Source organism: Drosophila sulfurigaster, chromosome 3 (genome assembly GCF_023558435.1).
Source record: "Drosophila sulfurigaster albostrigata strain 15112-1811.04 chromosome 3, ASM2355843v2, whole genome shotgun sequence".
Classification (NCBI taxonomy): domain Eukaryota; kingdom Metazoa; phylum Arthropoda; class Insecta; order Diptera; family Drosophilidae; genus Drosophila; species Drosophila sulfurigaster.
In genome coordinates this window covers 45,826,742-45,838,135 of record NC_084883.1, presented here as the reverse complement: position 1 = coordinate 45,838,135, position 11,394 = coordinate 45,826,742, and the positions used below count along the sequence as shown (strand labels likewise).

Genomic DNA, 11,394 nt, shown 5'->3' with positions numbered 1-11,394 from the left:
TGGCCATGTGGGACACGGCCAGCAAAATTTCTGTAACCAAATACCGAAATACGATTAATTTTAATGTGAGCGATAAAAACCCGCACCTGGTATACTATAAAAGGCGTTCATGAAGTTATGTATGCTCATAGTCTTCAGAACATTTCAACATGAAGGTGCTCCTAGTATTTGCTTTGACCCTGGTCATCGTCTCGCTGGTTTCAACGGCTTTGGTTCTTCGGGGTCAAGCCGAGAATTTTGGCATTATCAACGGACATAACGCTTCGGCTGGTCAGTTCCCCTATCAAGTTCAACTGATTAATAACTTCGGAGTCTCGTGTGGTGGCTCGTTGATTGGTCACGAATGGGTGCTGACTGTCGCCTCCTGTGCAAAGTTGTAAGTTAATGAGTTTTTTCAGGAAATGTTTATTACTAACTGTGTCCTTTTTCTATAGTGCCAAGAATTTTACTGTTCACTTGGGTAGCATTCGGCGATCCGCGCCTCTAGTAACCCGCTTTGCGTCTGAGAAAGATATAATCAGCCATCCACATTTTCATCGTATGTTCATGCACAACGACATCGCACTTGTCCGTATTCCATATGTTAAATACAACAAAAACCTTCATCCCGTTAAGCTACCGAAGATCCAATCACACTATCGAACCTACGCTGGTTCTGAGGCTATCTTTACAGGGTGGGGACCTACCACGAATACTTCCACCACTGAACCCGAGATACTTCGGTACGCTAAAGTAAAAGTCATGAAGATCGTAGAATGCAGGGCTAAACATCACAACATCATTGGCTTTGAGCAAATCTGTGCTTCGGCCGCCTCTGGTGCATTGCCGTGGGGCGGTGACGGTGGTGGCCCATTGGTGGAGTTGCCAGGCTTCAGTCAGATTGGTATTACGTCCTTTTTAATAAAAAAGCAAGGTATTGCTGGCTTCACCCGAGTAACTAGTTACCTCGGCTGGATCAAGGAACATACCGGTCTTCCTTTGTAATACAGTCGGTGTGACTGTGATCGAACCTTTCCTTATAACTCTTTTATTGTTTATTACTAAAACCATAAACATTGTAAAATTCGCAAATATAAAATAAAAGTGATGTAAGAAAAGAAAATATGGTGACTAAATTAACTAAAATTGATGACCAATTGAGGCTTTACAGAAGTATTGGTTGCTAAGTAAGCTGCAGCCGATTCTGCTCGACTGTGAGATAAATCCACATTCTAAAATTATACCACAAATAATAAAATATACCGAATGTATGTTAGTACTACATTTTAAATATACCACAAAGTATAAAATATATCAGATTGTCAGCCAAACAAAGACTCAATTGTAGGACAAAAGTATTTCTTAAAGAACTTCACAATTAAATATTCAGAAATCTTAAAGACTATATGTTGTTATTATTGGGAGACGGTCAAGAATTTATATACTTTATGGGGTCCTTCTGCCTGTTTTTGCAGAGACAAAGTTATAATACCCTTCTACCCTATGGATAATCACTGGGTAACCCGATAAAACAAACTCGTGAAGGATAATACCATGAACATACACATTTTGAGAGTTTTCGTATGTTCAATTAAAAAAGACAATGATAACCAATGATTTAAAAAAATAAAGGTTGAATAAAAATATTGTTCATCCAAAACAAGTTGTAATATGTAAATCCCATTAAATCCGTTAATAATCATATTACTACTATTCAACTGCCAGAAAATTCAATATCCGATAATAATAACGTGAGATGCATTATTGTTCATTTGGGCGTTTTTATACCCGCTACCCATAAGGTATCCATAGGGTATTATAACTTTGTGCCGGCAGGAAATGTATGTAACAGGTAGAACGAGGCGTCTCCGACCCTATTAAGTATATATATTATTGATCAGCGTCAACAGCCGAAACGATCTAGCCATGTCCGTCTGTCAGTCTATCTCTCTGTCCGTCCGTCCGTATGAAACTGGATCTCAGAAACTACTATATTAGAGCTATAATTTGTTATGTTTGCACGCAGATCATGTTTGTTTAAAATTTTTGAATTTTGGTTCATATAATAGCAACTATAGTAATTGTGATTCCTAATCAGATAAAATAATCAGATACAAATTGTGGAAGTTATTAAAGAAATAAATAAAGTAAATAAAACGCATATCTACTAGGCGTCGTTGTTGCTTTGGCTGACAATCTGGTATATTTTGCAGTTTATGGTATATTTTCAATATGGTACTATATCGATATTTTCAGTATCTGTTGTAATTTGGTATATTTTAAGAAAAATACCACAATATTTTGCTTTTATTCAAAATTGGTAGCGGGTTTCTCACAGTCGAGCACACTTGACTTGTTTTATGTGAATTCATAGAACACTAGCATAACACAACTGTAATTGCCAAACGAAATAAAGAACTCAGATTAATTTCAAAATTTGCGAAACGAACCCGCATACATTTATTATTCAAGCTAGCCAGGTTGCCCGCATTACATTTTGATTTATGTACATATATTAATGTTAATATATAATTAATTGTTAATATATAGATATACTTTTAATATTTTGCTTTGTTCTTTAAGCCATGGAAACATTCCCAAAGCTACTACATAATAGAATTAAAAACTAATTTTAGAACGAATTTATAAAATTATGACATAGACTATTGATGTACGCTGTAATTAACGCTTTGATCATATCAAACGCTAATCATTTTTAACTAAAATCTTATTGCTTTCGTGCCTCCAAGAAAGAAATGCCATATAGAAACAAAAATGCAATAATGTACCTAAAGCTTATATACATTTCGTATTTTCTTTAAACACCTAGATATCAGAGCCTACAAAAGAAAGATAAATTTTTGTAAACAGCCCGTTTATAAAGACTTTTACCTGTAGACTTTTACCCACGCCCACTTTCGTCCTCGCAAATGAAATAGCAAGCGTAATTTGAAGCTAGAGTAACGATTTTTTATATATATGTACAATCATAAGTACTGCCTTCATCATTCCTGGTTTTAATTGCGAGCAGATAAAAATTGTATAAGTTATTTAAGAAAAGGTTTTAACGGCTGCTGATTTCGGTCTTCATTTCTTTGATGTATGGTAAATTATGAAAATAATAGTTTATTTATATACCAAATATAGCCTTCTGTATTTGTTCCTAAAATTAATTTTAAATATTTTAGAAATAATACCCTGCTGTTTGGTTTGGGTGTAGCTTTCTTACTTATTAGTTATGAATAAAATGCAGTAGGCAACCTGAATACAATTATGTTAGCCTATTTAATAGAAATAAACATATCTTAAGACGAAAGAGAAAAATAATACAGAAGTCCATGCTCACAATACTTTATTTGTTTTATAAATAGTCATTTTAACAATCTTAAAGTTTAAATATACATATGTACACATATGCCCGTAATAATCTGCCGGTTTAAAATTTATGTGGGAATGTGGGACACAATTAGTAAAAAATTGCAAAACCAAATAAAAATGAGATTAATTGTAATTTAAGCGATAAAAACCCGCACCTGTTATACTCTAAAAGGCGTTCGTGAAATTATGTATGCTCATGGACTTCAGAACCTTTCAACATGAAGGTGCTCCTAGTATTTGCTTTGACCCTGGTCATCGTCTCGCTGGTTTCAACGGCATCGTTTCTTCAGGAACAAGCCGAGAATGTTGGCATTATCAACGGACATGACGCTTCGCCCGGTCAGTTTCCCTATCAAGTAAAACTATCTATCAAGGAAGGCAAAAAATATTTCCAATGCAGTGGTTCGTTGATTAGCCACAATTGGGTCCTGACTGCCGCCCACTGCACGAACGGGTAAAAAACTTAAAAAAAATTACTTTATCCTCATAATATTCATTTTTTCAAGTTCCGATTCTGTCGAAGTGTTCTTGGGAGGCATTGAAAGTTCTGATTTCCGGGCGAATTTCTCAATCAAACCAAAATACATAATCATTCACGAAGATTGGGATAGGGATGATTTAAACGACATCTCACTTATCAGGATTCCATACATTAAATACTCAGAATACATTAAACCTGTCAATCTACCGAAAATTCAGCGATACTATAAGACTTACGTTGGTTTTAAGGCTATTGCTACCGGCTGGGGAGTTACATCGATTGCTTCTAACTCAAGCTCCGAAATACTTCAGTACGGTACAGTAAAGATCGTTAACAACAAAAAATGCAACGATACTTTTGACAACATTACGTCTTCCCAAATGTGCACTTTCGCCTCGAAAATATCTCTTTGCTTCGGCGACTCCGGTGGCCCATTGGTGATATTGCCCAGCAAGGTCCAGGTCGGAATAACGTCCTTCAACGTTGTAGGTTGCTTAAGCCCCAATGTCTTCACCCGCGTAACTAGTTTCCTCAAATGGATCAAGCGCCATACCGGTCTGCCGTTGTAATCTGATAACAAATCAAAATGTTCAAATTAGTATATTTTAAATCCAAAAAAATCTGGGTAATGCTCGATTCCAAGATTAGAATTCGAATTAAAGCGGATATACTTAAGTTCCTTATTGCAAAAAACTAATATTATACTAGCTAACTTAAATTAAACTATGTTAGTAAATAACAAGAAAATAAATACATAAATAAATAAATAATTAATAGTTATTAAAGTATTATTCAATATTAACCGAAATAAAAATAATTTTCTTCATGTTAAAATATATTATGAGTGTTACGATTTACGATGTATAAGGCGTTAACAGCTCAAATTTGAACTTGCAGCTGATAAGCGAAGCTTTTTCAGCAAAAGCTACAACTGAAAAAAAAAGCCATGTGAGTCACATAAATTAGTATGTTTTGTTAAAATTGCAGTACAAATACACAAATTAGATTCACATTTTACTCTTATTGTATTCAGAGGACGACAACATGCAGGAGTTCCTTGTATTTGCTTTGACCATGGCATATGTCTCGACATCGGCTTATAAAGATCAACCTGAAATTGATAATAGTTCCAATATTGGCAACATCCACGGGCATAATGCTTTGCCCTGTCAATTTCCCTATCAAGTCAGACTTTTGATGAAGAAAGACCAAGAACGTGGCTCTTTGATTGATCACCGTTGGGTTCTAACAGCCGGCAGATGCTCAATCGAGTTAGTGCCTTTTTCTATAGTGCCAAGAATTTTACTGTTCACTTGGGTAGCATTCGGCGATCCGCGCCTCTAGTAACCCGCTTTGCGTCTGAGAAAGATATAATCAGCCATCCACATTTTCATCGTATGTTCATGCACAACGACATCGCACTTGTCCGTATTCCATATGTTAAATACAACAAAAACCTTCATCCCGTTAAGCTACCGAAGATCCAATCACACTATCGAACCTACGCTGGTTCTGAGGCTATCTTTACAGGGTGGGGACCTACCACGAATACTTCCACCACTGAACCCGAGATACTTCGGTACGCTAAAGTAAAAGTCATGAAGAACGTAGAATGCAGGGCTAAAGCTTACAACTTCATTGGCTTTGAGCAAATCTGTGCTTCGGCCGCCTCTGGTGCATCGCCGTGGGACGGTGACGGTGGTGACCCATTGGTGGAGTTGCCAGGCTTCAGTCAGATTGGTATTACGTCCTTTGTAATAAAAAAGCAAGGTATTGCTGGCTTCACCCGAGTAACTAGTTACCTCGGCTGGATCAAGGAACATACCGGTCTTCCTTTGTAATACAGTCGGTGTGACTGTGATCGAACCTTTCCTTATAACTCTTTTATTGTTTATTATTAAAACCATAAACATTGTAAAATTCGCAAATATAAAATAAAAGTGATGTAAGAAAAGAAAATATGGTGTCTAAATTAACTAAAATTGATGACCAATTGAGGCTTTACAGAAGTATTGGTTGCTAAGTAAGCTGCAGCCGATTCTGCTCCACTGTGAGATAAATCCACATTCTAAAATTATACCACAAAGTATTTCTTAAATAATTTCACAATTAAATATTCAGAATTCTTAAATACCATATTATTGTTATTATTGGGAGACGGTCAAGAATTTATATACTTTATGGGGTCCTTCTGCCTGTTTTTGCAGAGACAAAGTTATAATACCCTTCTACCCTATGGATAGCGGGTATAAATACATAGTAGTGTAATCACTGGGTAATCCGATAAAACAAACTCGTGAAGGATAATACCATGAACATACACATTTTGAGAGTTTTCGCATGTTCAATTAAAAAAGACAATGATAGCCAATGATTTAAAAAAATGAAAGTTGAATAAAAATATTGTTCATCCAAAACAAGTTGTAATATGTAAATCGCATTAAATCCGTTAATAATCATATTACTACTATTCAACTGCCAGAAAATTCAATATCCGATAATAATAACGTGAGATGCATTATTGTTCATTTGGGTGTTTTTATACCCGCTACCCATAAGGTATCCATAGGGTATTATAACTTTGTGCCGGCAGGAAATGTATGTAACAGGTAGAACGAGGCGTCTCCGACCCTATTAAGTATATATATTATTGATCAGCGTCAACAGCCAAGACGATCTAGCCATGTCCGTCTGTCAGTCTATCTCTCTGTCCGTCCGTCCGTATGAAACACTGGATCTCAGAAATTATAAGAGCTATAATTTGTTATGTTTGCACGCAGATCAAGTTTGTTTAAAATTTTTGAATTTTGGTACATATAATAACAACTATGTATAGTAATTGTGATTCCTAATCAGATAAAATAATCAGATACAAATTGTGGAAGTTATTAAAGAAATAAATAAAGTAAATAAAACGCATATCTACTAGGCGTCGTTGTTGCTTTGGCTGACAATCTGGTATATTTTGCAGTTTTTGGTATATTTTCAATATGGTACTATATCGATATACCAAATATACAATTTGGTATATTTTCAGTATCTGTTGTAATTTGGTATATTTTAAGAAAAATACCACAATATTTTGCTTTTATTCAAAATGGGTAGCGGGTATCTCACAGTCGAGCACACTTGACTGTAACTTTCTTACTTGTTTTATGTGAATTCATAGAACACTAGCATATCACAACTGTAATTGCCAAACGAAATAAAGAACACAGATTAATTTCAAAATTTGCGAAACGAACCCGCATACACTTATTATTCAAGCTAGCCAGGTTGCCCGCATTACATTTTGATTTATGTACATATATTAATTGTTATAAAAGTATATTTTGCTTTGTTCCTTAAACCATGGAAAAATTCCCAAAATTAAAAACTAATTTTAAAACGAATTTATAAAATTATGACATAGACTATTGATGTACGCTGAAATTAACGCTTTGATCATATCAAATGCTAATCATTTTTAACTAAAATCTTATTGCTTTCGTGCCTCAAAGAAAGAAACGCCATATAGAAACAAAAATGCAATAATGTACCTAAAGCTTATATACATTTCGTATTTTCTTTAAACACCTAAATATCAGAGCCTACAAAAGAAAGATAAATTTTTGTAAACAGCCCGTTTATAAAGACTTTTACCTGTAGACTTTTACCCACGCCCACTTTCGTCCTCGCAAATGGAATAGCAAGCGTAATTTGAAGCTAGAGTGACGATTTTTGATATATACAATCATAAATACTGCCTTCATGATTCCTGGTTTTAATTGCGAGCAGATAAAAAATTGTATTATATAAGTTATTTAAGAAAAGGTTTTAACGGCTGCTGATTTCGGTCTTCATTTCTTTGAGCTATGGTAAATTATGAAAGTAATAGTTTATTTATATACCAAATATAGCCTTCTGTATTTGTTCTTGTTGTTGTAACCCGATACAACAAACTCGTGAAGGATATTACCATGAACATATATTGACAGACAATGATAGCCAATGTTTAAAAAAAAAATGAAGGTTGAACAAAAATATTGTTCATCCAAAACAAGTAAATGATCATATTACATATATATATATTGTAGGTAGGAAATAGACGAAACGCTTACTCTACTGCATTACCGTAAGAGCAGATTGTTTTAAAAATGAAATCAAATTCCATGTCAAACTTGCTCAACACCCAGAAAATTCAATATCCGATAATAATATCATGAGATTCATTATTGTTCATATGGGCGTTTTTGTTTATGTGAATTCATAGAACACTTTAGCATAACACATTTGTAATTGCCAAACGAAAAAAAAGAACTCAGATTAATTTTAAAATTTGCGAAACGAACCCACATATGTACACTTATTATTCAAGGTAGCCAAGTTGCCCCGCATTACATTTTGATTTATGTACATATTGTTATAAAAATATTGTATTTGCTTTGACCCTGGCCTTCGTCTCGCTGGTTTCAACGGCATCGGTCCTTCAGGATCAAGCCAAGAATGTTGGCCTGGTCAGTTCCCCTGTCAAGTCAAAGTAATGGCCGATAAAGGCCAACGGGCTAATTGTGGTGGCTCCTGTATTGACCACAATTGGGTTTTGACTGCTGCCAGCTGCATAGCAGAGTAAGTTGGAAAGTCCTTAACGAAACAGTTCTTAAATAATCATGGTGCCGTATTGTTGTGCACTGTTAACAGCTCATCTGCTCCGGTCTTGCGCATAGTCAGTAAGAAAGACATCATCGAATTCAAGGACATTGACGATTCTATTCCTTTCGCCGATATCTCGCTTCTTCGCATTAAACATGTTGAATACAACAAAAACATTCAACCCGTTAAGCTACCGAAGATCCAATCACACTATAAAATCTACGCTGGTTCTGAGGCTATCATTACAGACTGGAGAGATACCTTTAACGCTTCCAACCCTAAGCCCAAAATACTCCAATACGGTAAAGTCGAAATCATAAACAATACAGATTGCAGGGCTTTATATGGAAAAGAAATAGTTTCCTCTGCTCTCATCTGCTCTTCGGCTGCCTCGGATGTATCCCCATGGAACGGCGACTCTGGTGGCCCACTGGTGCAATTGCCCAGTTTGGTCCAAGTCGGTATAACCTCGTTTTACACCCCCGATAACCAATTAGGATACCCCGCCGTCTTCACCCGGGTTACATTTTTCCTCGAGTGGATCAAGCAACACACCGGTCTCCCTTTGTAATCGATGACTTCAATTTAACCTTAAGATGCTACCCATAAGGGGCTAACTAATCAATTTACTTTATATAATTTTAACGATGCAACTTCGCCGTACGAATTAAATAAATAAATATTCACATTGCATTTACATATTACTTAAACATATTACTGTATTATAAGCGATGCGATAGACTCCTCCAAGACGTCTGTTGCAGACTCGCAAGTGATTATTATTTAAAGAATCTTTCAAAAATAAATTTTAACGGTTCAACCCATACCGAGTGAAAAATCTATTAAAGGCCTAAAGCACGTCTATTTAAGCCCTTGCAATCCAGTAAATGCGAAAGGTCGGACACATAAAATGGATCCACAACATTGCTCTGAAAGGAAAATATGATGAAATGTATGAATTTTTAAGTCATCAAACATAAACAGCATAGAGTTAGAAATCATACCAACCTCATAAAATATTTGTATTCTTGGTCAGCTTACCCATAGAGTATTATAACAAGTATTATAACTTTGTGCCGGCAGGTACATAACAGGTAGAAGAAGGCCTGTACCATACCAAATATATAATTTTTCACATTTTTAATATTTTTGAGGTATATTATTTTGGTATAATTTGAGAATATTACCGCAATATTTTAGTTTTATTCGAAATGGGTAGCGGGTATCTTAGAGTCGAGCACACTCGACTCTAGGTTTCTTACTTGTTTTATAATATAGGTTGTACAGAGTTGTGGCTTGTATGAGAAACCAAAAAAAACAAAATAGTAGTATTATATTTATACACATTTTTATCGATCATGTGAGCTTGCCAGCATACAGCTAATGTTGCCAAACCGAAGAAAGATTTTTATATTTATTTATACACATTTTTGGCGATTATGTGGGTTTGCCAAGATGCATATGTACATATGTATGCAGCTTAGCTCATATTGCTAAAATTAACATTCCAGCGATAAGTCATCCCTACCTACGACATGCTATAAAAGGCGTTGGTAAAATTAGTTACGCTCATAGTCCTCAAAACGGTTGAACATGAAAGTGATCGTTGTATTTGGTTTGGCCTTCGTCTACGTCTCGGCATCGGTTCATCAAGATCAACCCGAGATTTATCATCATAACGAGCTACAGGATATTTCCAATGTTGAAATCATCAACGGACATAACGCTTCGCCCGGTCAGTTTCCCTACCAAGTCAGACTATTTATCAAGAAAAGCAGAAAATATTTCGGATGCAGTGGTTCGTTGATTAACCACAATTGGGTCCTGACTGCCGCCCACTGCACGAACGGGTAAATGAAAAAAGCTTTCAAAAAAATGCCTGTTACCTCATCATACTCATTTTTTGTAGTTCCGATTCTGTCCAAGTGCTCTTGGGAGGCATTGAAAGTTCTGATTTCCGGGCGAAATTCTTAATCAAACCAAAATACATAATCATTCACGAAGATTGGGATGATTATTATAAATTAAACGACATCTCACTTATCAGGATTCCATACATTAAATACTCAGAATACATTAAACCTGTCAATCTACCGAAAATTCAGCGATACTATAAGACTTACGTTGGTTTTAAGGCTATTGCTACCGGCTGGGGAGATACATCGATTGCTTCTAACTCAAGCCCCGAAATACTTCAGTACGGTACAGTAAAGATTATTAACAGCAAAAAATGCAGCGATACTTTTGGCAACATTAAGTCTTCCCAAATGTGCACTTTTGCCTCGAAAATATCTATTTGCTTCGGCGACTCTGGTGGCCCATTGGTTTTATTTCCCAGCAAGGTCCAGGTCGGAATAACGTCCTTCGTACCGGGTAATTGCTCTAGCCCCAATGGCTTCACCCGCGTAACTAGTTTCCTCAAATGGATCAAGCGCCATACCGGTTTGCCTTTGTAATCTGATAATAAATAAATATGTTCAAATTAGAATAAGTCAAATCTAAAAAAAACTGGGTAATGCTCGATTCCAAGATTAGAATTCTAATTGAAGCGGACATACTTAAGTTTCTTATTGCAAAAAAACAAATATTAACCTATGTTAATAAAAACAAAAAAAATAAATACATAAATAAATAAAGTATTATCCAATATGAACCGAAATAAAAATGATTATCCTCATGTTTAAATATGTTATATTATGTGTGTTACGAGTTGCGATAATGCATTAACAGCTCAAATCTGAACTTGCAACTGATAAGCAAAGCTTTTCCCCCCGAGCTGATTTTTTTCAGCAAAAGCTAAAACTGAAAAAAAGCTAATTGTTATTATTTATATAACCATGTGAGTCACATAGATTAGTATGTTTTGTTAAAATTGCAGTTCAATTACACAAATTAGATTCAATTTTTACTCTTATTGTATTCAG

The 11,394-nt window shown here is 35.4% G+C and overlaps 5 protein-coding genes across 5 annotated transcripts; all 5 read left to right on the top strand.

The window, feature by feature from the left end:
* Window positions 1-134: 134 nt before the first annotated feature.
* On the top strand, window positions 135-1,092 carry LOC133840197 (serine protease 1-like). Its single transcript, XM_062271897.1, has 2 exons — window positions 135-376; window positions 435-1,092. Exons 1-2 carry the CDS (start codon window positions 150-152, stop codon window positions 982-984), a joined length of 777 nt encoding a protein of 258 aa, XP_062127881.1. The 5' UTR covers window positions 135-149; the 3' UTR covers window positions 985-1,092.
* A 2,336-nt stretch (window positions 1,093-3,428) lies between these two features.
* Window positions 3,429-4,441, top strand: LOC133840196 (collagenase-like). Its single transcript, XM_062271896.1, has 2 exons — window positions 3,429-3,811; window positions 3,864-4,441. Exons 1-2 carry the CDS (start codon window positions 3,576-3,578, stop codon window positions 4,405-4,407), a joined length of 780 nt encoding a protein of 259 aa, XP_062127880.1. The 5' UTR covers window positions 3,429-3,575; the 3' UTR covers window positions 4,408-4,441.
* Window positions 4,442-5,241: 800 nt separating this feature from the next.
* Window positions 5,242-5,679, top strand: LOC133840103 (serine protease 3-like). Its single transcript, XM_062271763.1, has one exon. It carries the CDS (start codon window positions 5,242-5,244, stop codon window positions 5,677-5,679), a length of 438 nt encoding a protein of 145 aa, XP_062127747.1.
* A 2,681-nt stretch (window positions 5,680-8,360) lies between these two features.
* On the top strand, window positions 8,361-9,041 carry LOC133840102 (collagenase-like). Its single transcript, XM_062271762.1, has 2 exons — window positions 8,361-8,446; window positions 8,519-9,041. Exons 1-2 carry the CDS (start codon window positions 8,361-8,363, stop codon window positions 9,039-9,041), a joined length of 609 nt encoding a protein of 202 aa, XP_062127746.1.
* A 999-nt stretch (window positions 9,042-10,040) lies between these two features.
* LOC133844750 (collagenase-like) lies at window positions 10,041-11,065 on the top strand. The gene is made up of 2 exons (XM_062278903.1): window positions 10,041-10,320; window positions 10,380-11,065. Exons 1-2 carry the CDS (start codon window positions 10,064-10,066, stop codon window positions 10,924-10,926), a joined length of 804 nt encoding a protein of 267 aa, XP_062134887.1. The 5' UTR covers window positions 10,041-10,063; the 3' UTR covers window positions 10,927-11,065.
* The last annotated feature ends 329 nt before the right edge of the window (window positions 11,066-11,394 follow it).

What these genes read in the sequence shown, in the direction of transcription:
- LOC133840196 (XM_062271896.1), top strand. Translation starts at nt 3,576, where the DNA reads ATGAAGGTGCTCCTAGTATTTGCTTTGACCCTGGTCATCGTCTCGCTG. An exon ending in GCCGCCCACTGCACGAACGG is followed by an intron (nt 3,812 to 3,863) that starts GTAAAAAACTTA and finishes CATTTTTTCAAG; the next exon opens with TTCCGATTCTGTCGAAGTGT.
- LOC133840103 (XM_062271763.1), top strand. Translation starts at nt 5,242, where the DNA reads ATGCACAACGACATCGCACTTGTCCGTATTCCATATGTTAAATACAAC.
- LOC133840102 (XM_062271762.1), top strand. Translation starts at nt 8,361, where the DNA reads ATGGCCGATAAAGGCCAACGGGCTAATTGTGGTGGCTCCTGTATTGAC. An exon ending in GCTGCCAGCTGCATAGCAGA is followed by an intron (nt 8,447 to 8,518) that starts GTAAGTTGGAAA and finishes CACTGTTAACAG; the next exon opens with CTCATCTGCTCCGGTCTTGC.
- LOC133840197 (XM_062271897.1), top strand. Translation starts at nt 150, where the DNA reads ATGAAGGTGCTCCTAGTATTTGCTTTGACCCTGGTCATCGTCTCGCTG. An exon ending in GTCGCCTCCTGTGCAAAGTT is followed by an intron (nt 377 to 434) that starts GTAAGTTAATGA and finishes CTTTTTCTATAG; the next exon opens with TGCCAAGAATTTTACTGTTC.
- LOC133844750 (XM_062278903.1), top strand. Translation starts at nt 10,064, where the DNA reads ATGAAAGTGATCGTTGTATTTGGTTTGGCCTTCGTCTACGTCTCGGCA. An exon ending in GCCGCCCACTGCACGAACGG is followed by an intron (nt 10,321 to 10,379) that starts GTAAATGAAAAA and finishes CATTTTTTGTAG; the next exon opens with TTCCGATTCTGTCCAAGTGC.